This window comes from Harpia harpyja, chromosome 4 (genome assembly GCF_026419915.1).
Source record: "Harpia harpyja isolate bHarHar1 chromosome 4, bHarHar1 primary haplotype, whole genome shotgun sequence".
In the NCBI taxonomy this organism is placed as follows: domain Eukaryota; kingdom Metazoa; phylum Chordata; class Aves; order Accipitriformes; family Accipitridae; genus Harpia; species Harpia harpyja.
In genome coordinates this window covers 63,475,830-63,501,552 of record NC_068943.1, presented here as the reverse complement: position 1 = coordinate 63,501,552, position 25,723 = coordinate 63,475,830, and the positions used below count along the sequence as shown (strand labels likewise).

The following is a 25,723-nucleotide window of genomic DNA, read 5'->3' as shown; positions in this document are numbered from 1 at the left end:
AGTTAAACCCCACACAAAATTATTTCAGGCACAGTTTATCACTTTTATTATAGGATATGATGCATTAGTTTATTTGTGATAGTTAAATTGTAGTCGTTGCATTGATCTGCTAAAATCTACATTAAAAGAGAAAAATGGCAATAAATTTTATTTTTTGATAGTCTAGACATGAGCTCCATTTCTGTAACACTTTGCCTTGTTTTGGAAAACACAGCTAATGTTAATTAAAGGAATTTTTTTTTCTGAACTTGATTTAGGATGTAGGTACATGTTATTGTGAGGCAACTGCAAGGGCTTAAATTTACAGGTCTGTTTGATACATTTTAGGAACTGTGTGTGTTTTTTCCCTGTGCTAAATGCAAGATTGTTTAACCCTCAGTGAGAGGGCTATGATGACTTCATCAAAAATGAGTTTGAGAGGCAACTTGACCGTGGCCTACAAATATCTCCCTGGTAGACCAGCTACTCCTAACACAAAGCTCTTCAAAGAAGACATAAAAGTATCCTGTGACTGGAAGATCAAGCAAAAGCAATCAATACGAAAAAAGTGAAAAAAATATTGAACAAATAACTCATATAAGAAAGGGTGGATTTTCCATCACTGGAAATCCTGAACTGAAAAGCAGTTATGAAATGATGCCAGAATTGAGAGGGGTGAGGTAGCAATAAACCTGGTAAGATTCTCTAGCTACATAACGCAGAATATCAGACAAGATTATTGTACTGGCTACTTCTGGCTCTACAGTCATTGTGATTGTAACTCTGAATTCACACATGCACCTGAATTTCCTCTCCATTCAGCATGGATTAGCCTCCAGATTCTTATTTGGCCCCGTGGAGCAAAACACATATATGAATCTGAATCTTAATTCAAAATCTTTCAAAATCTGAGGTAAGAAGCCTTGGATCTAATATTCTGGCTTTAATGAATTTTTAAACTAAGAGTTTACCAGAGAAAAAAGTGGCTTTTATTTTTTTTATTTGCTATTCAATGTTCTCTTATTTCCACCACTTGATCATAACAAAAGCTGTTGGCTGCTTTATAACGAGCAATCCAAAAGGCCTTTACCGCTCAAATAACATCCTTATGCGTTGTTTGGACTGGTACAGTTCTATTGTAGATAAAGCACAGGTGAAATTTCATGTAAGTGTAGGGAAGAAAAGTGCTGATTTTCACTGCTGCTCCCCCGTGACTTTGTTTATTCAAGAGGAAAGACCCTTTCAGTAACTGAACGGTTTGCAGTTTCATTGTCCCTGGCTGCCTGTCCTGCAAGCCACAACACAGTCCTTCAGCATGTTACATCAGCCAGTCCCATTCAAGCAGATCTGTTTCCCAACATCATTAAATACGGCTCTGGTTTGCACTGTTGAAGGCAATGAATCACAAAAGCTGTGATTCACAGAGTGTTGTTCAGTTATGTACCTGAGCTTGGCTTCAGCTGGGATACAGTCAGATTGGTTCAAAAACATGTGGAAAACACAGTTAATCCAGTCTCTCCTTCTGCAGACAGATGCATTTTCTGTCTGTTGGCAATGGTCAAGGAAGCTCTGGAAGCAGGTCATGTTTTTGCAGGTTAGATGGGAGCTACTTACAAATAGCTTGGATGTGTATTGATCAGCTGCAAGTTTTACAAAATCTTATGCAGTTAGTAATTCTCCTCTTAGATCCAAAGCCAGCCTTTTGTGCTCTGTTTTAACTAAGTTTTTAGGACAGCAATAATATCTGGTTCTCCCTTCCCTGAAAATCTTAGTGGAACAAAACTTTGTCACAAATAATAAGGTCTCCCACAATTTGACAATTACCAAGGCAAAGCCATGATGTTTATTGAAAATTAAAGTTGCAGCCTGAATAAAAGATTCCTTTTATGAATGGAAGACATTTTTTCCAATAACAAGCACCTACACCAAATGCTTTTTTGTTATATAGCAAAGATGTGATAGGATATGATTTGAATAAATGCAGTTGAAGAACATTATTCTTGTCATTCTTGGTGCTTCTCCTCGGAAAAGCATCCTTCAGATCCCACTGGGGTATTTATATTGTGGCTGTTCTGGAGAAAAAAAAGTGTTTTGCAAACTAGGTGTGATGGGTTAACCCTGGCTGGACGCCAGGTGCCCACCAGAGCCGTTCTATCACTCCCCCTCCTTCTCAGCTGGACAGGGGAGAGAAAATATAACAAAGAGCTTGTGGGTCGAGATAAGGATAGGAGAGATCACTCACCAATTACCGTCACGGGCAAAACAGACTCAGTTTGGGGAAAATTAACTTGATTTATTACAAATCAACCAGAGTAGGGTAATGAGAAATAAAACCAAATCTCAGAACACCTCCCCTCCACCCCTCCCTTCTTCCCGGGCACAACTTCACTCCCGGATTCTCTACCAACCCCCCAGCGGCAGAGGGGGACGGGGATGGGGTTTACGGTCAGTTCATCACACGTTATTTTCTGCTGCTTCATCCTCCTCAGGGGGAGGACTCATCACACTCTTCCCCTGCTCCAGCGTGGGGTCCCACCCATGGGAGACAGTCCTCCACGAACTTCTCCAATGTGGGTCTTTCCCACGGGCTGCAGTTCTTCACGAACTGCTCCAGCATGGGTCCTTTCCACGGTGTGCAGTCCTTCAGGCACAGACTGCTCCAGCGTGGGCCCCCCACGGGGTCACAAGTCCTGCCAGAAAACCTGCTCCGTGGGCTCCTCTCTCCACAGATCCGCAGGTCCTGCCAGGAGCCTGCTCCAGCGCGGGGTTCCCACGGGGTCACAGCCTCCTCCGGGAACCCACCTGCTCCGGCGTGGGGTCCTCCACGCGCTGCAGGTGGATATCTGCTCCACCGTGGACCTCCATGGACTGCAGGGGGACAGCCTGCCTCACCATGGTCTTCACCACGGGCTGCAGGGGAATCTCTGCTCCGGCGCCTGGAGCATCTCCTCCCCCTCCTTCTTCACTGACCTTGGTGTCCGCAGGGTTGTTTCTCTTACATGTTCTCACTCCTCTCTCCGGCTGCCGAATACCGCCGTCCCAACTTTTTTCCTTCTTAAAAATGTTATCACAGAGGCGTTACCACTATCGCTGATTGGCTCGGCCTTGGCCGGCAGCGGGTCCGTCTTAGAGCCGGCTGGTATGGGCTCTCTCGAACACAGGGGAAGCTTCCAGCAGCTTCTTACAGAAGCCACCCCTGTAACCCTCCCCGCTACCAAAACCTTGCCACACAAAACCAATACACTAGGCAACCCTCTTCTCCGGAGACATAAATAAAGCCACCTCCTGCCTATGCTGCTCTAGTCCAGATTTCTTCCCATCTTACTAAGGGAGCCCTTTTTCATACAGGTGCATGCAGTCTTATCTCCGGGTCTTGAAAAATTGCACCTCCCATAAAAGGAAGATCAGCTCATCTGCAAAGCAGCGCAGCAGGAGAAAAGTTGAAGGGTGAGGGGAGAGAATGAGATTAAAATTACTGACCAAAAGAAGTGGAATACATAAATGCATGCTCTTTTCATGCATGGAACTCTGCAGGGGCCAGTGAGGCTTATGGTTTGAGTCATCCTGGCTGCAAATCTCTTCAGAAATTATGATGACCTCCACTAGGACACCAGGAGATGCTGATCTACCAAGCATATAGTTTCAGACCCTCATAACACAAACATGGGACTTTGTGTAGGCTGAATCCTTCTAAGGCCAAGAAAAGAACAAAAATACAAACAGGCATCTTGAATAGCATATGCATTGTGTGTTTATGGTAGTAATAGCCCGGAGAGCTGTGCTTGCAGCTATGGGATCCTGCAGTCCATTGTGCCTAGGACTGGGGCCCCTTGCAGAGATGCCGTGGAAGGATGCAGAGTGCTGTGTGGAGAAACGCAGAGGCTAGAGAAGCAGTATTGCAGCACACAAAATGCAGACATCTCTCAACTTTGCAGCTCACTTAATTGTGGCCCTTCAAGTTGACTTGATCTCAGCATAACCAAGCCTACTGTAAGTCATGGTTGGTTTATGGAAATCTGCATCAGTGCTTCTTCTACCCATAGGCAGAGCTTGGAGTCCTTGCATTTTTTAGAGCTCCACCTATGTAAATTTCTGAATATTCTTTCACAGCCAGCCTGGGAGAAACTGCCAGTAAGAAGCTACAATAGCCATGTCCTGTTCTAGGCAACTTCAGATTTCAGACTCACCTGGGGTTCCTGCTTTGAACACCAGCACAGGGCAGTCCAGCCTACTCTCATTTCAGAAGCTGCAGATGACTGTCATCACCAGAAGTGGTAGCAGCCCTTCCTGGGCACTAGGCATGGCAGTAGTCTTTTGGCACTTGCTTAGGACCTTGGCTTGGATAACATCACTGAGAATTCAGCAGTGCTGAAGCAGTCGTGCCAAGAGAAATGTGGATGGATCCCATTAGTTTCATTGGATAACTAGCTTTAAAGAGCCCGATTATAGACATTTTAGTGCCACCGACTTTACGAGTCTTTTCACTGTAGGCTGTGGGTGAGCATTTCACAAACACAATACACAGAGCTAATGTATGCTCAGCCCTGTCACATCCTGGTATTGTCTTCACTGGAAGAGATTGTCTACAGGAATGAAGCTGTAAATTTAAATATGTTAAGTGGCATAAAGAATTCAGTGACTTATTTGGATAATTGAGAACCTCAAGTGAAAACAGGATATTCATTGTCATCCCAGTAGCAAAAATATGCTGGATCCCAAGGCTGTGTCTTGCTGAATAAGGTAGATCTTCTATAGGGCTCCACAAAACAGCAGTGAAGGCAGATAACTTTAACAGCGTATCATTTGGTATCTGTGAGCAACATCTTTTCTTTTTAATACAAAGTGGCTGTGGTATTTTGTCTAGACAATGTATTCTGCTTCCACTGTTGGTATTGATGCCCTTTCAAGTGAACAGAATATGCAGCCATTAATGAGCTTTTTCTGTTAAGATGTTCAGCAATGAAATAATTAACAATGTTGATGTGTAAATTAGGCTTCAGAGTTTAAATTGCCTTTGCAATGAATGAGGCAGATCACATTTCTCTGGCTCGTGGTTCAGCAGAGCAGGTGAGGACTGGCTAAATGCTAAACATAGCAGTAGTCCCATTAAAAGCACATGCATTAGAGTCTTAGGTCATTTCTAGACCAGAAATGTTACCTGCCTTACTAACACTGTTATTCAGAGAATAACAGGTCATCTTTGTGCTGTGTCCACTCTCCCTTTTTGGTGGTGGGTCCCCCCCATGGCACCTTGCTGCGTGCAGCGGAGGAACATGGACCCCACATTACAGCAATGGAGGAAGAAATTCCCCCAGGTCCCAGCTCCTCTGGGTCTCCCACAATGGACTTGTATGAATGTCTGGATGCCCTCAACCATCCCCATGCTGGATGCCACGAGGAAGATGAGCTTTTTCAGATATCTCATCAAACACTTGAATCTCAACAGCCTTTCCCATTCCCTGGCCTACACCAGCCTTTACAAGAACAGGCAGCCAGTCTGCCTACTTTGTCTCCTTTCCAGTCCTTCTTTTATGGGCAGCCTCCAGGCTGAGGACACAGAGAAGGAAGTGATGTAGCTGCTACTTTATTACGTGTTTATAAAGACTGCTGTCTTTTTACTGTTTCTAAAACAAGACAAAGCAGGATCATGCAATTAATGTCATGTTTGTAAAAAATATATAAAGCATTGAATTTTAGCAAAAAATCAGTATTTCTAGTCAAGTGTTGCTTGCACTGACATATGAACTTCTGACTTCTACTTCCCTTTATCTTCTCCCAATGGCACTGAGATTGGAGTAATCCCAAAACACAGTTTAGAGCCTTTAAACTCTGCTTCAGAGATAGATTCTCTAACATGGTTTACCTCTTGCAAATCGGAGGCTGTAGTTTTCCACAGCTGACTCCTAGGGCAAGGCTTAGTGGCAGCAGTCCCACTCACCAGGCGGCTGGCCTTTCAGGGTCACATTATCAGAGTACAAGAGATGTGGGAAGGGAGTTGTGCTTCGTGGGATGAAAGAATGTGCTGTTTTCTACAACAAGTCACTATTCTATGGATATTGTTTTAAAATATTTGACCTGCTGAGGTCTTATCTGCTGTGGCTTAAGTGTACTTAGGTAGCACAAAGACTTGGCCACTAATATGAAACTATTTGTCTCCTTTGCCCTCATTGAACTTTAGGCTTGAGCAATGTCAGCTAGGAAACAGACTTAATCCAGCATTTTACAAGCACCATGATAAGCATATTCACTGTCACAAATTAAAAACAAAACTTCTTCAGTGCAACTATTATAAAGGGGAAAAATAACTTTAAAAAAAAAAAAGCACCTGCAAAACACTTTTTATTCTGTGGATATGGTGGCCTTGTACTTTTCCTCACATGTTAAGACATGAGAATCAACAACACCTATACTTCATGTGACATTCCCATATTCAGAGAACGGATTACTCAGTTGAATTGGTAGTATGTGAAAATAATCCAGGAAAACATACAAAAGAAACATCCTGCATACAATAACAAGTGGGCTCTCCTTAAGGATGCCTCACTTTTTGAGAACCTCAGTTGAAATGGCAGCATAGACATAGAAATGGAAGGCGTGATTAAAGTGCCACTGTAAACACAGATAATTGTGAAGCAATTAAAGGAGAAAAAAGGCAGAGGAGCAAAATTATCAGAATAGATGTATTTGTTAGCAATATCATATACAATTAAAGTGGGCATACTTAGTGCTATAGGAGCTCCCCAAGCTATTTCAAACTAGATTTCCTACCTGTTTGTGTGACTTCTGTCCCTGGGGTTCTCTGCGTTTCACAAGATTTAATGCTTTTACCTTCCCACCACTGCTGTGAGATGCAGAAGTGTTACCAGCTGTGGTCCTGCAGACTGGCACACTCTGGAGTGCAGCAAGGTTGTGGTCAGCTCTGCGACTTGCTGGCACTAACCTGGGATGACACACACAAGGGTGATGCTGCTGCAGTGTCAGCGCACTCCCAGGCTTCTGCTGTGAACCCTCCTTCCGTTGGCAGGTACAAATGTGAGCCTTCACTCTGACCCAGCGCTGCTCTTGGTTGATGGATAAGCTGGTGTTTCAGGCCCCTTGATAAATCCTCCATTGCCCTTACTTGCACGTGCAGGACACTGTGTGTGCATGAGGTGAGGGAGGGACGTGCGTGTGATCCTCCTGGGAGTCATTGCTTTTAGTAACAGTGGCCTCCCTTCTTCTCTGTTCCTCTCTAGTACCCGTTTAGCATAAATTTGCTTCCTTGGGACCTGTTGCATGTGGCCGGTCTGTACAACTTCCCAGACCTTTACCTTTGCAGAACTTTGACTGTGATGCCTCTTGTTTCATGGCAGGGTGGCCGAGAGTTTCCCTTTTTAGTGGTCTCTGTTAAGGAACAGAGTTCAGGGTCTGCAGCTTTTAGCATTCAGCCTTTTATTGCTCATGGACATTACACTACTGTCCTTGACACGGTGGCTCTGCCATGTATTGTTCTGCACATACATAAAGATGTGCTTTTCTGTAGGGACAGATCCATGTCTAGTGTGTGCTTTTTCTTAAATGCTTTTCCCTGTGTTTTCTGAGTTTGTATTCTTCTGGGCGTAATCACAGTTCTGCCTGGAATACATCAAACTAAGCACTTTCTCTCCTTCCCTCCCTTCATCCCACACTTACTTTCTATTCCCATGCTGCTTCTCTCCTACAGTTCCTCTGGCTCTTTAATCACAGGGCTTTACAGTAGCTAGAACAGTGGCTGTCCTGAATGCCTATTTCTTTCTTGTTATTCATCATGCGCTTAATCTCCTGAATAAAGATAGCCAGAAATATGCCATCAGAAAAGTGAGTCACCTCTTCAATGCTTTGCAACCTTGTGCACCCTCCAGCCAGCTTCACACCTGTTTGGAGTGTGTGTAACGGTGGGTGAAGTTGCCATTTGAGTTGGGAATCTTTTGAATGAAAGCATTTCATAAACTGAAAACACAAAGAACATCAGAGTTGAAAAATCTGCTTGAGTGACTCATCAGAGCCCCAGACTCATACTGACAAACTCATTAATCCTTCAGGACTGCAGACTTTGAGAACAATGCATTTGTATGAAGAAGCACTTAAGTTTTGATGTCAGCAAGAAAATTTCTCCTGTCTTTGGACACCAGAACTTTTTACCAAAAGCCTGTGCAGTGATTCTAGTGGGAATTCTTTACCTTGTTCTTCCGCAGCACTTTATTTGCCATTTGACTGCTGCTTCCCATCCTGATGCTGGATGCAGGGTTTCAGCGAGATGGAGAGCCTGGGAAGTACTTTGGGATAGACAGGGTTAGCAAATGTGTAATCCTGCTGATTGACTTCACCCCCATGCTTAGTTTATCACCCAGAAGCAGCACCACTGAGGCCAGCAGCTAGTACCCTTATGAAAGTGGTACCAGAGGACAGTCACACTCCCAGATCTCCCAAATTCTTGTGCAGCTCTGATCCAAGCCTCTTGTGTGAGTAAGAGGGGTCCAGAGGGCAAGCAGTTAGATGCACCATAATAGCAGGGATGAGGATGAAGTGTTAATCAGGGAGGGGAACAGGGGTCTGTACCTCGCTGTTGGCGATACCCAAAGATATGTGAAGGGATTACGCCTGTGCATACCCAAACCCCATCCCCATTAAGGCTGTCCCTGCCCTGGGTGAAAGAGTGGGCAAAGTGGGTCTCCGCAAACAGCCCCATGTCAGAAGACAGCCCTGCTGGGACCCTGCCTGCCATTTCCTTTCCCTTCCCTACCTCAGCAGGGCCAAGGCAGGAGAACGGGGCTAACTATCTGGTCCACGGGTGTAAAATCGACACATGCACTTTGAATAGAAAAATGCAATTCAAAGTACAGTGAAGCACAGAGCCCTTTTCTTTTCTGGAAGATCGCAGTACCCGGCACCTCATAAGTTTGCCCCTGATCATAGAAACAGCTGGAGAGGGGCCTTGCACTGCCACCTGACACATTTTCTTTGGAGGGAAAATAATGTTGTTCTTAAGCATTGTAAAGCAATAACCCAGCACAACAGGAAGCTCTCGTGACCTGATGTGTTCCCTCTGTTTTTCAGACGAAGGAGCCCCACAGCAAAGGAGACTCGCTGCCCAAGCCCGACCCCAGGCCCCTCTGGGGCAGCGAGGAGGCAGGTACGGGCACCGCGTGGCGCGGGGGCAGTGGGACTGGGGCGGGGGGGGAGGCGAGCGGGCAGTGCTTTCTGCTTCTGATGTGCCTTTATTCAGGGCTGAAGTGCTTTGTCCCCAAGCCAAGCTTAATTGAAGGATGTTTTTCATGTCAAAACAAGACATAGGGTCTCACCCACTGAGTGTTTGCTGGACGACAACAACAACAACAGCAACAGCAACTCACTTGCATGCAGGATGGCCGCAGTCCACAATGTGCTGCACAAAGGCTCCTGAGGAATTATGCCGTGGCATAATGAGGAGAAACAAAAGCATTATAGCAGATCTGTTTAATAAGCTGTCAGTCCCGTTTCAGCATTGACCTGTTATGTGAGTAGAGCTCTCGTTAGCTACCAGCAAGAGTCCTGCGAATATGTTCGAGGGCAAAAAAGTGGCCATTTGGTGAGCCCTTGTCTGTACACAGGAGGACCGAGGACATGAGTGCTGTGCACACGAGGAGCCTCATTAGTTTTAGCATAGACAACATAGACAGAATAAACTGAACATGTCGAGCTCACACACCTTCTTCTTAGTCTGTCTCCTTTCTGTCTTAGGGTTTTGCTTTTGGGGGGCACGTGGGGGGGAGGTTGTGCTTTGTCTTTACTTCTCTTTGCCTTATCATAAGCTTAGATCTTATTTACAAATGAAAAGTGTACCAGATTAACTTAGACTGTTGGTGCTGTGATTGGATGACACGTCAGAACTGCATTTAAGCCAAGAAAAGAAAATGCCCCAAAAATGCTGTGGCTAAGCAGTGCAAATGTCCCACTAAACATAAACTGCTCCTCGCATGACAAGTGGCTGTCAGATCCTGAGGCAGGTTTCACTTGAATGATTTGGGGATTTTCTTCCTGCTCTCTTTGCTGTTTTTTGCAACTGTCCCCCTGGGAAACATCCCAGAAGCCTCTGTCCCCATTAGGAGGAAATCTTTCACTTCCTCGCTTTCATTTTGAATGTTTAATGCTCCTGGTTAATTCCCCTGACCTATAACCAGTCTTGGCTTCTACGCATAGAGATTAAATGCTGATCTAGATGATAAGCTTTTATGAAACAAGTTTAGAAATACATTTAATTAACTGAACACTCTCACTCCTTTATGAGATCTCACTGTGGCATGTGAACATTGCAGGTTCACTGATTCCTAAGCAACGTTAGCGATAGCCGTAATAATACACTTTCTTCTAAAATATGGGAGTCCACACTCAGCCATTTTGTGCTGTGTTTACATGACAAAATTGGGTGTCCTTGGGGGTGATTGCAACAGGCAAAATAATTCCTTGGTCAGAGGATGAGGAGCAAGAAAAGGCAGGATATCACCACGAGAAAGCAATTTTTAGATAATTTCTCCAAATGATCTTTAAAAGCTTTATCAAACATCTGTCTGTCTTAATGAAGAAGCATCTTCCTAAGCCTCCTGTGACCTTTGAAAGAAGTGTGTGAATTGTCTACAGACTCAACCGTGGCTAACATTTAGAGAATTCTCCTGTTATTTCTCTTATATAAATACATACAATATATCTCTTGGACTTGAAAAGTAAATGGACACAGAAGCAAAGGCCTGCCATCTATGGTTTCTACCACTGGATAATCTGGAATTACTGTGCATAACATTAAACAGTGGCACAGCAAAAAGTACATTGCTATCCATTCTTCACAGGCAGCTTTGCCTTCTTCAGAGCTCCACCAGCTCTTAAACCATGGAGGGGAAATGCCCTCCCTGCATCAGTGTCAATGCAACAGGCAAATCACAGAACATGGGAAAGCATCCCTACAATGCTTTGCATTTCCACGCATTCATTGAGCTCAAAGATATGTCGTTAGCAAGAAGCAGCTCTTATTTTTCTATATCATTTATCTCAAATTGTTCTTAACAATTTGGATCTGAAGTGCCTATTAAATAAAGCTCAAAAATGTGTGATACTTAATGCCTCTAGTTTGCAGTGCCAGGCCTATAGCAGTCTTGCCAATTCTTGCAACTTGATGATGAGTCTCATGATATTTCAAGTTTCCTTTACATATCCCTACCTGCTTGCCCTAGGAGACTGTTTAGATACTTAATATTTGTGGCTGAAGAGAAAATGTGAGACTGTGAAGCACCTGGAATTTCTGAAGCCAGAGAACAAGAAGAACAAATTTACCATTGATTATTTTTATTTAAAAATGGTGTGTAAACAAATTTTATAACTTGAGGACAGCGTCTGGACTTGTGATTTTGGAATGCTTTAGGTTTGCAACACCATTCACGTTAGCAGCTATTTCATTTTCAATCCTGTGTTCCTGTCTACTGAATTCAATTCACTACAGCATTTCACAACTAAGCTGGCAGTGCCAAGTCTGAGCAGTGAGCACTTACATGTGCCACACTGCTCATACCAGCAGGAAAGCAGCTGTCCCTGACCCAAAATATTGCAGCTCTAGAGCTCAGCTCTGTGTGATTTTTGACCTTCATACTGAGTAGGTCTATATTAATGACTTTCATCACTGATAATGAGACCTACAGTATTTACTCAACCAGTTTTACCAAAGTTATTTGGGATCTTTCCCAGTCATTTTGTCTGCAGGCTACAAAACAGAGTATTTTTCTAAACCTAGTCTGCTTCCCAAATACTATTTCTCATTGTTACATCTATAGCACTCATTCAAACCAGCATTTCAACATTAGACATAGTATTACTATCATCTCAGACATGCAACATTCATGAGGTAACCTGCCCTCTCCCTTCTCTGTCTTCCTCTCCACACTTGAACTTTAAAATGGTGGACTTTTTATTTTAATTTGAGGCTTTAGAGTTTGCTTGGATCATGAGGGCTAGAAACTCACTACTAAGAGAGGAAAAGAAAGAAAGAAAGAAAAGAAAGAGAGAGAAAGGGAAGGGAAGGGAAGGGAAGGGAAGGGAAGGGAAGGGAAGGGAAGGGAAGGGAAGGGAAGGGAAGGGAAGGGAAGGGAAGGGAAGGGAAGGGAAGGGAAGGGAAGGGAAGGGAAGGGAAGGGAAGGGAAGGGAAGGGAAGGGAAGGGAAGGGAAGGGAAGGGAAGGGAAGGGAAGGGAAGGGAAGGGAAGGGAAGGGAAGGGAAGGGAAGGGAAGGGAAGGGAAGGGAAGGGAAGGGCGGAAAGAAAAGGGAGATTTTTATGAGACTGAGATCCCACAATCTTTTTCATGTATTTTCACCTGCTGGGCCTGATTTTCTGCTGCTTAGCCCAAAGCTCGGCAGAATGCTTCTGCTTAGATTGGATACCATTTTGCACCTACTGTGGTATTCACTCTGGCAGATATAAGTGGTTACCCAAGAAGCAAACCAACAGATAATCAGTCTATTGTATTTCCAGGCTTAATGTACTTGATAACATTGGTAGTTTAATGCTCTCAATTACACTTTGAAGTTAAAAGCCCCTTGAACAGAGTGGGGAGAGAGGTGTAGGAGGCTGAGGTATAGTTTGAGAGTTTATCTACAGAGCATAAGCATGGGGAGATCTGCTTTTGCAGTGGGAATCAATGGACTGTCCCTTTCTACATGAGAACGTATGGTGCCTCAAGGGAACAGCAGCCAGAGAGACAGAAATGTAACAACTGGCATTTGCTGGAAATTTTCCCTAGGTGTTGCACCTCATCTTGCAGCTCCATTTTATACATTTCTGCAGATTGCACTGCGAACCATGAAATTGAAACAGTGAAACTGAAAACAGCGAAACTGAAAACAGCCTATACAGCCAAAGAGCAGACTGTAAAAAAAACACAACAAAACAAACAAACAAAAAACAAAACCAAAAAACCAAACCAAACAAAAAAACCCAAACAAACCAAAAACCCCATTGTAAACATAAAGCATTTTGTGTATGTACAAAATTCTGAAGGGACAGTAAAAGCAATTCTTTCTCCTTTCTCCTCCTTGAGAAGTAAAAAAAAAGCCTCTATGAAACCTGTTTCTTACTCGTCTGGCACAACGCTATTTCACAGTTCAGTGTAAATTTTGAGCCCAAGAACGGTCCTCTGAAGTTCCATATGGGTATTCTTGTTTGGGAGTGTCAGAAAGCTTTACTTTGCACTTGCGGAGTTCTCCCTGAAGAAAACTGGACAGGTGCCCCCCATTTGGGAGCACATAGCCTCTTTGCTGTCCATGAGGACTGGAAGCAGAAACACAATTCCTAAACATACCTGTGTTTGAAATGCAGAAGCACGGCGTTTCTCCTGTACAAAGCTGCCTGACCTGAGCTCACCAGAGTGCAAGAGAGAGGATCGCCCCACTGACCCAGCCCTTCTCCCCAGCCCTGCTGTCCCCCCTCTCATCACTCTGTGCTCCAGCTGTGCTTCAGGTATGGAGCAATCAAGTCAGTCAGTGCCTCTCTGCAAGGAAACTGTCAGTCTGATTCAGCTGGCTGTGGAAAATAAGACTTTGGTTTTCAGACTGATTATCAGGATGGGCATTTTTGTCTCACTTTCCCCCATCAGCTGACCATCATACTTGGCTAATTTTGTCCTTTCAACACAACATTTTTTTAAATTGATCTCCAAACCAGCCTTGGAATTTTTTTTGCCAATGTTTGTCTCTTTGAGAAAACTAAGGCTTTACTTCCCAAAACCTAACAATTTGGTAATTTGATTTCCTAATACACAAGTTTTAAAGATTACAGTTTCAAGCCCATGGCATTTCTCAGTTTAATGAAACGTCAGCTTTTGTTCTACTTTTCCCTCATCTTTTCCAATAAAGCTCTTTTTCCTGACAAAAAAGCTAGCTCAATTAAAAATGTGATGAAACTGCTCTAAAGGCATAGCTTGAAATTCAGCTTTGCAACTTACAGAAGATAATTATTTCACGTTTTATTTTTCTTTTAATGTATTCATTTATACACTACAACATGGTAGAAGATCAAAGGTGTAATAGAGCTTAATTGCAGTTAGTATAAATGTCTCTCCATGTGTCATACTGAACTTGCACTGAAAAAGAAATGTAACAGTCTGGGTTGAAGGCATGTGAAGTCATTCCAGATTTACTTGCAGGACAGCCTCACACCCATCTGCAGCCATCAGGCAGCAAGCAGGGCTCTATGGCGGCTCGGATGCTGCAATTTGGAAGATCTGTGGTAACCACCCCTTCTAGATTTTTGGTGAAAATTTGTGTTCCCAGTACTTCTAGCACCGAAGAATTTTTCTCAAATACAAACCAAAACGAGAATCTCACTTGACTTCAGACCTCTGCGAAGTGGGGGGTGGTGTCACAGGTTGTCACTCTGGTTTTTGTGACAATGAATGGAGAGGAACCATTTTCTGACCTATAGGAGAATTCTTGTCTGAAGAGGAGAAGAGTCAGTCCCTATGTGTGTCCTTTTCTCTCCCCTGACTATGAAGGAAGGCTAGATGAGCTGGGTTTAACTTCTTAAAAACTTTCAGTGGTGGGGATTCCTCAATACCCCTCTACTCCTTTCTGTCCTTGTTCCAAGCATTATGCTATTGTCCTTAGAGTCCTATTTTCTTGGAGACCCCGTGCAGATATAACACAGAGCTAAGTATTTGTATTTTTTAATCCTTTTTTTTTTTTTTAAATTTGCTTCTTGTTCTGTTGAGTTATAAATCTGGCTCCTGACATACCACAGAATGTGGTGAAGGAGGCCAGCACCAAAAGAGCCAGGGCTCTGGAGGGCTTTCTTCCAGAGTGTGGCACTAGATGAGATTTCTGGAGGAACAGTTACATTGGTGCAGTGGTGGGGGATGAAGGTAAGGGAGGGCAAGAGGATAGAAAAGAGGCCACCAGAGAAAATAGCAGAGTGATGAGGAGGCACCACATCCATTGCCCTCCCAGGTGCCAGAAGGATATCCAGATCTGACCTTTTCTCTTGCCCTGACATTTCCTTCACTACCACGTACTTTCCAGCCAGTATCCAAACTGCAGCTCTATCCTGTCTGAGCTCCTATTTCCCCAGCAGTGATCCACATCTTGGTGGGCAAGACCTAATGGAAAGCCCTTTTGCCTGGAGTCTTGCCAGTGAAAAGAACTCCAGGCCTTACAGGAGAATGTTATCTTTTTGAAGAGCAGTACAAGGGGCATCATCCACAATCCTTTTGTGCAGTTATGCAGCTAAGCAATAAATCACACAGAACCATGGGTTGTTGCAAGATTAATAGAGAAAAGCTCTAGAAAAATGTGGCACAGAAGAGAAGCTGAGTATCAGGAGTCTTCTGGTTGTTCATTTGGACTGCTTGGCTCCTGCCCAAGAAGAACTATTGCTATGTATTTTATAGGCATTGAAATAAACTTCAAGTAGCTATAAAAAAAAAAACCTAATTAAAATGGCCATATTGAATGATGCCCCCACAGAAAAAGGAAAACACTCAGTTGCTATAATTTTCTGTATTTTTTGCTGTTGTTTCTAAAACTGACCTTGAAATTGGGAATGTGCCCATGTTGCTTCCTTACAAAGAAAAAAGACAAAACTGACATTATTTTTCTTTTTTTAATGGTAGCACAAGGTTTCTCTGTATATATTTTTCTGCAATATATTTTGCAAGAGAAATCTGTGTGACTGCACTTCTCAAAGGGTGAGGTTTGTCCAGGAAGAGGGAACCCTAACCAAGGTAGGGTACCACGTAGCGACATGTCTGGGTTCATCAGCCCTTACCCATCACACAGCAGAAATGGATTCTGTAACAGAACAGCCTGACCGAGGAGACATTTAATTCTTTTGACACCGATGCAAATGCTCTGAGGTAAATGTGTTTTAGAAGAGAGAAGGGCTAACTAAGGCTTGCTATGCATTATCCCCTAATTACCTTTCAGGGTCCTAGGCAAAGAGGTGACTGTCCCCACACTGATTGCTTTAGGAAAGAGAGGAAAACTTCCTCAAAGAAACCTACTGCTTTCCCAGTTCCTACACAGGAGAATGAAGGCTTCTGTTCGTGTGGAGAAGAAACTATGTTTTAAACTTTTTCAGGTCAAATGAAGCAATGACTGATGTCTATGACTGTATTAAAGCCTCAAAAACCTTCCTGCTTCTCAGGAACCAGGGGAGTAAGGGGTTTGATTCCAGTCGCTGGTACCAAAAAGGATTCATTTTAACTGATGTCAACAATCATATCGTTCCTTGATACCCTCTGTATCTCAAGGAGATACTTATATCCGCTTTGTCACTGTACATCTCAGAAGGCAATTTGTGAATATCAGTTCAGTGGTTAGGGAAATGAATTCAAAACCTTTTATTATAATCAGACTTTAATATGTTGGAATGAAATTGCTTAGTTTACCTGAGATACGCTATCATTTTCATTTAGCCTATCACATCATTCAAACAGCATTGTCTGGAGATAATTACTGGAGAAGACAAGCTCTTGTCTGCCTAAAACACAGCAGCATAAACTCATTTACTGCAGATTAAAACAGATGGAAAATTGCTGTTACTTTTAAAATAGCTGCACAAAAAATTAAGTTTGCAAGTATGTTAAAAGTAATTGTAGCAAACGCAAGATTGTGGCTTACAACCTATGTCCTAAACAAAGTATTTCAGGCATCCCAGTAAAAATAAGTAAATGTATTCATAAGAAGGAATTGGAAACTGTAAGAGAAACACCTCTCCACAAAAAGCATCAGATGCCTGTGGACAGCCCCAGGGAAAAAAAAAAAAAAAATTGAACAAAGATTTAATTAGAATAACAACTCAGAGAAAAGTCATAAATATTGAAACAACAAAAAAAGAAGTTTTATTCTATAAACACATGTATGCATCATCACATGGATGTGAATCATCCCACTAGAACTAAGGAGGCTACTTGCCTACCTAAAAATAAATACACTGGTTTGTAGAACTGAGAGTATACATTCCAATACAGTGTGACCTACCATACCCTGGGGTCTATAAATATCCTTTAAGGTAAAATATAACATCATCTGCAGGACTACTTTAGAAGTATCTTCTCTGTCCACACAAACTTTTTCCCCTTACATCTGTTGTTTCAGGACAGATGTATCAGAATTGCAACACAGTTTTAAACACAGAAACTACAGGTTCTACTCTGCCGGGCACATTTGCTAGGCTCTCAGCATTGCGGTCTGCCTCCACATCTTCCAGCACCCACAAGAGCGTAGAGTTTTGAAAGGCAGTGAAAACATGAAATACATTCAGTTTAAAGCAAGGGTTAGAGGTATTTACAAGTATTTCACTTATGCCAGAATTACCATAACTGTTCAGACTGGTTTGTATTATCCTTCCCTTAAAAAAAAATAAATAAATTCCTCCTCTTCCAGGTCAGGAGGGACTGGCTAACTGAGGGACAGCCTAGCAATCTCTGTACTAAGTGTTTTGAGAGGACAAGTACATGATTTTGCAGTGTTATAGTGCTCTTTAGAGGGAACCTGTAGGTCACCCATCCCACCCCGAGGCCAGACCATGGCCAGCACTGGAGCAGGTCAGCGTGGCTTTGTCTGGTTGAGGCTTGGAAACCTCCAGGGACAGAGTTTCCCTCAACTCTCCAGGAAGCCTGTTCTCAGACTGCACTACCCTCCTGGTGGGCATTTTGTTTCCTAATGTCCGAGCTGAACACTCATCTTGCTGCCATTGCCCCCTCTTGCACCTTCTGTTACCACTGAGAACAGTTTAGCTCTGGTGTCATTGTAGCTCCTCATCATGAAGTCATAGGCTGCTGTTCAACTCCCTTTGGCCTCCTCTTCATCAGATTATACAAGCCCAGCTCTTCAGTCTCTCCTCAGTGGTCCTGTGCGCTAGACCCCTGACCATCCTGGTAGCTCCCCACTCTGGCTCCCTCCAGTTTCTTGACATCCTTCTTGAAGTGGGTGGCCAAAACTGTGCACAGTTTTCCATATTCTATTTGACTCCACCCTGTGAAATAAAAACGTGAGAAAGTTATCTCTTTCACTTGAAATAATTTTGAAGATGACTTTGAACTCATGATGTTCCTCTGAAGGTGACTGTGGCTGATGATGTTGCTTTCAGAGTGCTGGCTTCAACTCGAAGCAGCCAGGAAGAAAGGCAGGCCTGAGGGAGAAAAGAAAGTGAGATGTAGGAGCAGATTAAGGAAAAAAGATCCCTCCAAGCAGTAGTGGAAAAGACAGAAAGAAGACAGAGGAAAAGCAAGGCTGAAAAAAAAAGAGCAAGGGAGCAGTGCAGAAAATTATGCCCTGTCACTATTGTTACACTGTGATCCAGGACAAATGTAGACTAATACGACCTACTTAGCAAGTGGGGATGGGTCATGTTTGAAATCATTTAAGCTAAGAAGTTTCATTCTCTGGAGATGGGAAAGGCAATGGCAAAAAGAGTCCTCCAAACAATTGCCTCGCTCTACGTCTCACTGACTATGTTGCTCAGGAGCTTTACCATGACAGCCCTTGAAATATATCTTTCATTTATTTCAGTCCCTTTATAACACTGTAGGAGCACTACATTTCTGTCTTAGAGGGGGACGTCCAAAATAATACCCTCTGTCAGGGATTTTGTCTCAGCTTTCTGTGCTGCCCACTTGCACCAGCATATGCAAGCTTGCCTCTGCCTCCCAGCTGACTGAGGAATGACTGAATAAGGAGAACCAAATCTGGAATTTGAATTGGTCCTCCTGGAAATGCTGTTTGAAGTCTTCCAAATCAATTAATAAGTTGTCCATACAAGGACTTCCTCCAAAAATGATGTCACTGCATTGAGGGCAGGACACTACCCTCCCCACAACTCTGCAAAGATGTGACTAACAACAACTTGCTCAAGAGCTAATGCATAAGCAGAACTTCACTTTACACAAGAAAAACTCATATTTTTGGACTTAGCTTCTGGAAAAAAAAAAAAAAATAAAAATCATGTGACAAAACCAAAAGAGCAAACAGACCCGACATCATGAGGATTGGCAGCGTACTCCAGACCAGCCAATGTTTATGGAAAGATGAGGGCTAAAATTCTCTCGTGTCAAATCTGTGCGTGGTAAAGAAGTGCCTCGCCAGGCAGGACCAGAAAGGGCTTTCATCCTGTTCGCACCTTGCTGCCTTGCACACTTCCTTGGAGTTTTTGTAGCGCAGATGGGACTGTATCCCAGACTTTCTGGAGGCAAAAGAGAACCAATTCCTGTCAGAAAAGACAGCCTGGAAAATAGCTTTCTCTTTTTATAGAAGCCAGAGAGTTGTTTGTGATTCTTGCAGCCCACAATGGCTCTACAACCCTCTGCAGTTTCAGTGGGATGTTGTGTTGTGCGCGACCTGCCTTCAGCTGTTGTGCTGTGTTGCTATGCGCTCGTGCTGACAGCTGCTGTGTTTTGCTCCAAATTAGTGCCTGCCTTTTGCTCCGGAGTGAAGTAATACCTACACGCAGGGCCAGATTCCAGTTCGCTATGGAAATGCCCCCAAAACAAGTGAAAATACTACCAAAACAGATGCTTTGTACCCATTTCCTGATCAGTCACACGATACTTCCTCTTTCTATATGGAGTTCCCCATGCACTCCCACACCAGTTCCCTTTTTTTTCTTTCCTAGCAGTCTAAACATTTCGTGTTGTGAAAAGAATTCAGCATCTCAGCAGTTCCACATTTCTTGTAAGCTGGCCCCGCAGAAGTGTCAGGATGCTGAGCCATGCTCGTGAATGATGGCATACAGCCTGGAAGCCTGTCTTTCTTCCTGCAGAGCCAATTTAAAGTAAAATGTGATTTTGAAATGTATTTAAAGATCTTCCAGGAAAAATGATAGTGAGTGATGAAAGAGCACCTTTTACAAGTCAGTAGCTGTAATATGTTGATAAGATGATAGTTTTTAATCAGTTTAGCATTCTTAAATTGCTTTAAGAGCATCTGAATTGCCACTTTGGTGCAACCAAAGTCCACTTGGCCCAGGATCTCATCTCCAGTAATGGTCAGTGTCAGATACCACACAGAGGTGTTTCTCAACATGCGGCAGTCCTGGTAGTCCATTAAACATCAGATGGTGACCTGAAAAACACTCACAATTTTTTTTCTAACTGATCAGTCAAGCAAAAGAAACACAGAAATAAAAATAATAATATTCCCAAAACATTCTTGAAAAAGGCAAGTGAGTGAACACTCAAAGCTTAGCTTCATTATAGTTGTTTCTGAATTTAAACCTTATAGCTGTGTTGTATAAGGTAGTCCATGGATAGTTTTCCAAAATCCTAAGTAATCCCTGAATTAACAGGATTTGAGAGACACTGTTAAAGGGGAAGGCACAAGATACTCAGAAACACTCAGAGAAGTTTATTTCCTATCCTGGCAGCCACAGAGAGGCTTATACAACAGAGTGGGACCTGATGTCTCAGGCTTATAATATTGTTCAATATTTAAAACACCACATCTAAGAATAAAGATGTGTATAAAGAAAAAACACTCATTATATTAATGAATTAATGTTGGTTCTCACAGTCTCTAACATCATAACAGCCTTCCCCCCCCCAAAAAAATCACATTTTCCTATTGAGCTGTCTTTAACAAATGTGCTCACTAGTTCGTTAGTCATTACTGTACATATAAGTATGTTCCAGTGAGCACAAATGCAGGAATAGAAGTCCTTTTGTATTATTCTATGACTCAGCTCACACAGCCAAAGTGACTTGGAAGTTTACTAGTTGTGGTTGCAGCACCTAAAGACAAATATACTTGAAATAACCAGGGTGAATGCTCTGGGGCTTGAGTGATTACAGATCTTTCATCAGTGTGACGTGAGACTAGATGAAAGAGTTAGAAGTTCTGCGTATGGTGTTCAAATTAGAAAAGTTAAACAAAATAGAATAAATACATTTTAAATTAAAAACATGATCACAGCGATAAATATATATGTATATATAATACTAAAGATGAGAAAAATGTGGTCTGTAACAAATACTTCAGAATGCTATCTCGAGACAAAGCTGAGCATACTTTACTACCATGTACTACTTATTTTGAAGCAGGTATAGTGAAATCAAAAAAGGATTATGCAGATACAGGGTTACTACTCAGCTGAATCTGGCATATGCAGCTCCTTGTGTATTTTATACTTTCATGCCTCAAACACTGGCACAAACAGATTTTCCTCATTTCTGAGAAATTCCCTTCCTTCCTCTGCTCCTTGCCTGCCTATACATCATTTCTGCAAAAAGCACTAAGAATCTCAAAATTGCGGAACAGGTCAAAACTAGAGTATTATTTGCAAACCTCATGGAACTTAGGAGAAGACCACATCTCATTTTGATTCAGAGTCCAATAGCTGTGATTTAAACCACTGTTTTGAGTCAGTCAGTCTGGGTCAGTCACTAAATGAGCAAAACTGTTGTCAAGTTTTGCCTTGTAGAAGGTGGGCTGTATGTCCAACGAGTTGAGCATGGGATTGAAAGTCACAAGCTCTACAAAATGTTTATTCTATTTCAGGCTCATCATATGACAATGACCCAAGTCATCCAACTTCCCCATCTCTTCATTCTTTAAAATGTCACTGTTAATGTTTGCTTGTGTGAGGGTTTAAAAAGCTGTGGATAAAAAGATGCGTAAGTGAAAACCGTTGTTAAGTGAAAATCACGAATAACAGCACTAGTAACACAATTCTCTGTAACTGCAGAGAAGTCCTCAGTGCTATGCTCTGCAAGTGACTAAAGCTATCATTGGCAGCTACATTGTGCATAGCCTTTCTGTATTTAAACTGTATATTTGCCCTCAGTTGTTCATCTGTCTACACTAATGGTACAACACCAAAGGCCAAAAGTCTTGTTTTCAATCCTCTGTCTCACTGGACAGTACTTTGCTTCACTCTTTATGCTTCACTTCCTTCACCTGGAACTTTATGTGTATTTCTAAAGAACTCCACTATCAACAAAATACAAACTGCTTAGTAATGTTTCCTATATTGCGGCAGGCCAAGACGTGTTTGCAACATGCCAGAGTTCCAGGAGTTAATTTTTCTGTTGCCCTATTAAAAATACATGGAGACGGTTGATTCTCTTTCTCCTGTTCTTCCCCCCCCCCCGAAAAAAAAATATTCTGCAGCATTATTAAGCCTGTCTTGTATGAAAGACCAATGCATGATATTCAGCTAGGCAGAGAGGTGTTGCGTTCATCTCACTGCAGGTATAGAGATTAGTGTCACGCTGACAATTATGTACCAGTCACACTGCATTTGCCAGTAATTCAATATGCTAGACCTGCTCTTCCCCATTCCTGTATGCAATATTTTCTGAAAAAAAGCACAGTGTTATAAGGTTCTGATGGGAAGCTTTACAAAGTATCAGCAGCTACGTGGAGCGTGGCACACTTCCAAATCTGCATCCTTTTTTTTATGAGGTTAAAATGACAATGCAGCCAAGGTGTGTAAGATCAGTGGTACTACGCTCACTGTTTGCCTCGCACACTGACTAAGCAGGCCGGGATAGACATCAGCCTCCAGCTTCGGCTGTGCCAGCTGAAGAGGCTGTGCCCAGGTGCTCATCACCTGGCTGACTAATGCAAGTTAGTGGGAGCTCCCACATGGAGATCTGCCAGCTGACCCAAGGGTTGGTAACACCCACCATGTGGGTGCTGATGAGCAGCCGCAGACGCAGTGGGACGAGGAAGCCCTTGCTGAAGGCTGGAAAGGTCATACACACACAGCCTGTGGTCTATCGCATGATTATGCATGGGTGGGTGTCTGTGCTTGTCAAAACCTCCTGATTCTTATCCTTGAATTGGATGAAAATTTTGAGATAGTCAAGCTTCAGTTAAGAGGAAGAGACAAGAAACCTCAGAGGCAAAGTTGTTGGATCTGATATACGTAGCAGCAAAGGCAAGTCTGTGTTACACAGACAGCCAGGCTAGATGTTCTAGCAGCTCCTTTCGGTCCTGAAGTCTAGTAAACCTACGGTCAAAATGTTTGAGCTTGGCTGCCTGAAGTTAAGCTCTTCTTTGTGGAATCACGTAAAGCATTTACAAAGAAAGTAAAGGCACCTTCTATCAAAGTAAATGAAACCTGTATCAAAGGTTGCCAATTCACTTTAGGGCTTAAGGTATTAAAAAAATTTGGACTAATTGGAGTACTAGAGATTCACAGTGCAGTGAATGACTGAACAGGTTTGAAAATAGCATCTGGAAGTGAAAAAAAGAAATTAATGCTGCAGATGTTTGTGGCTTTTTCTTTCTGTATCTGCCTGTGAAACAGCTGTGGGACTTCTTTGTCCTACAGTAATATTCTTTGTGGTGATCATGTGCTGTGGGAATAGCACTTTCCTGGAATTTCCAACATGTTGGATGGTGGCAGGTGACAATACCAGTTGCCAGTTCAATGTGGATACAGTTATACTTCCTTCCCTTCCCCACAGTCTGGATTCAAGTCCTTTCTTGAATCACAACATTTTAGGTGTCAGTGTTGCCAAGTCCCACATCTTTCACTGTGATTGGTAGCTCCTGGTGGGAAGGGAACCAGGGCTATAGTAATACCAGATATCTAGGTAGGATTCCACCAACGTTACGAGTCTTCTTCCAGGTCCATAGCTAGACTGAACTGAGTCAGGTCAGGAATCTCTACCTATCACGTATGATATTTAAACTTGCCCTAAGATTTTATCTTTTTATATAAATTTATATAGATCAGGAAAAAAATGACCAGCTCTCTCAGCACATATTGACAATATGATCCTCTAAAGTAATTCCATGTCTTTTACATGTGAAGCTTCAGAAATAAGAAAAAAAAACCCCACCTGTAATTCAAAAAAGCCTCTACCTATCTGTGGGTTTCAGGCCCAAATTCCTTCAGCTAAACATTAGACACTGCTTGATTCAGGCCACAGATGCACTGAGCTGCCTCCAGGGTGCTTGTTTGTCTCTTCTGACCAAGGAGGGTACCTTTGGTGACTATATGCCTAACTCAAATGCCAAAACTTAAGAATGGTAAATACACTATGAATGAATATATAAATACTTTGACTCCATTTTGGACCAGTTACCTAGGGCAAAATTAACACTTCTTCCCTCACCCTCTAGCTTAGACTAATTAGTCTACCCTCAGAAATACTGTAATAACCCCACTGAAAGCAATGGACCCAGATAGCTGTGGCAAATATGTCCTAAAATTATAGATCACTAGAGAGAAATCCCTATAGATAAAGCCCTGTTTAGCATGCATGTTTTGCATCCTTCTGCCCACGAAGCCTCTTACACCTCCTGAAAGAAAATATCCTAGAAATAGAAAGGGATATTAAAGCAGCCAACATAATGGCAAGAGACATGGTGGTATCACAAGGAAGAAAAGCATTAAGACCTGACAATGTGAGCCTCCCTTTAGCAGGCCTCTGTTTTCATACCCAATTCATCTCCGAGAATCCAAGTTGCTGTTTTGCGTTAGCAGCCAGCTGAACCCCTCTCTAGCAAAAATTCCTCTCTTCGACTAATTTGCTCACTATTTACAGCATTCGGTGCCTTAACTCCAAGGTTGCTGGAGGGCTTACAGGCTTAAAGAGATCTTTCATTTAAGATAATGAACTACAATGGTGATGATGGGGGTTTTGTATACACATGAAAGGCATTGAGATATCATGGTAGCAAACACCTCGTGGAACACTAGATGAAGATAAGGGAAAGAGAGATGACCTGATAGCTAGGTTAGATCAGCTATCATTTGTATTTTAGCACATATGTTCAAGTGAGAGGTACAGAGAAACTTGTTCAGATTGTGTCCTTGATAGAAAATGCCTAAATCCACCTCTGCATGCTTACACTATTCATTCTGGAGCACGTACCAGCTCCTCACGTTAGGCTACCTTGTGACCAAAAGAGACCAGCAGACCAAAGTCACAGCCTTACTAAGAATCTTCATGTTTCTCATGAGCCTTTTTTTATCACTTTTCCATCTTACTTTTTCAACTCTTTTACCATACTAGCATTATTCAGTTCTGATAAGACCAAATGCTGTGTAGTCACAGCACATTATTTTAAGTTTATAACAACAACAATGAATTCAAGTATCTGTCATCCAACCTGGCTTTATGAGGATTCTGAGCTAGAGAGGCTACACAATATTGCAAGGATTTATAATAATCTGGGGCGGGGGCACACTCAGAGGAAGGCATACAAATGTGCTCCCTCTGCAGTCACCCCTCTCTTGACTGCTACGGGCTGAAATACCTGCAACATTTGCTCATAAAGTCACAGTGACAACAACTCCGTTAGACTCAAATCAGTGTGCTGGAATTAAAACGGAAGTTAGGGCATCGTTTATCAGCTATTTTAACTAGAGGTGAGTGCATCTAAAGGATGCTGTAATTTTCCACTGCTTTCTACAAGGACGGGAATTACTTTTTTCTCAGTACAGCCCTGCATCACTGTGATCCTGTGAGTAATCCCTTGGCACTAAAGCCTCTTATTGACAATGCAGTAAACCTGCTCCGTAAGCATCAGAAAAGGGAAATAAAAGATGTTCCAAACTTGCGTTTGGCAAAATATGACACTGAAATCAATTAGATGTTTCCAGATCAATAGGGGCTTCAGTCAATAAACCTCCTGTCAGAACAACGTCTAGCAGACCTGTTGACAGCATTCAAAAGCTCCTGATTTAAAATCTCTGTTGGGGTTGTTATTAAAGCTGTTAGTCAGTTCCTTATCTATTTGCTGCTACTTGTAGACATCATTTG

General features: G+C 42.6%; 1 protein-coding gene across 1 annotated transcript in view; it reads left to right on the top strand.

Moving 5' to 3' along the window:
* The window catches only part of SGK1 (serum/glucocorticoid regulated kinase 1), a 79,502-nt gene that overhangs the window by 42,736 nt on the left and 11,043 nt on the right, over window positions 1-25,723 (top strand). The window contains exon 3 of the mRNA XM_052784419.1: window positions 9,055-9,130. Within this exon, the coding sequence (XP_052640379.1) occupies window positions 9,055-9,130 (76 nt within the window). The remainder of the gene's footprint in view (window positions 1-9,054; window positions 9,131-25,723) is intronic.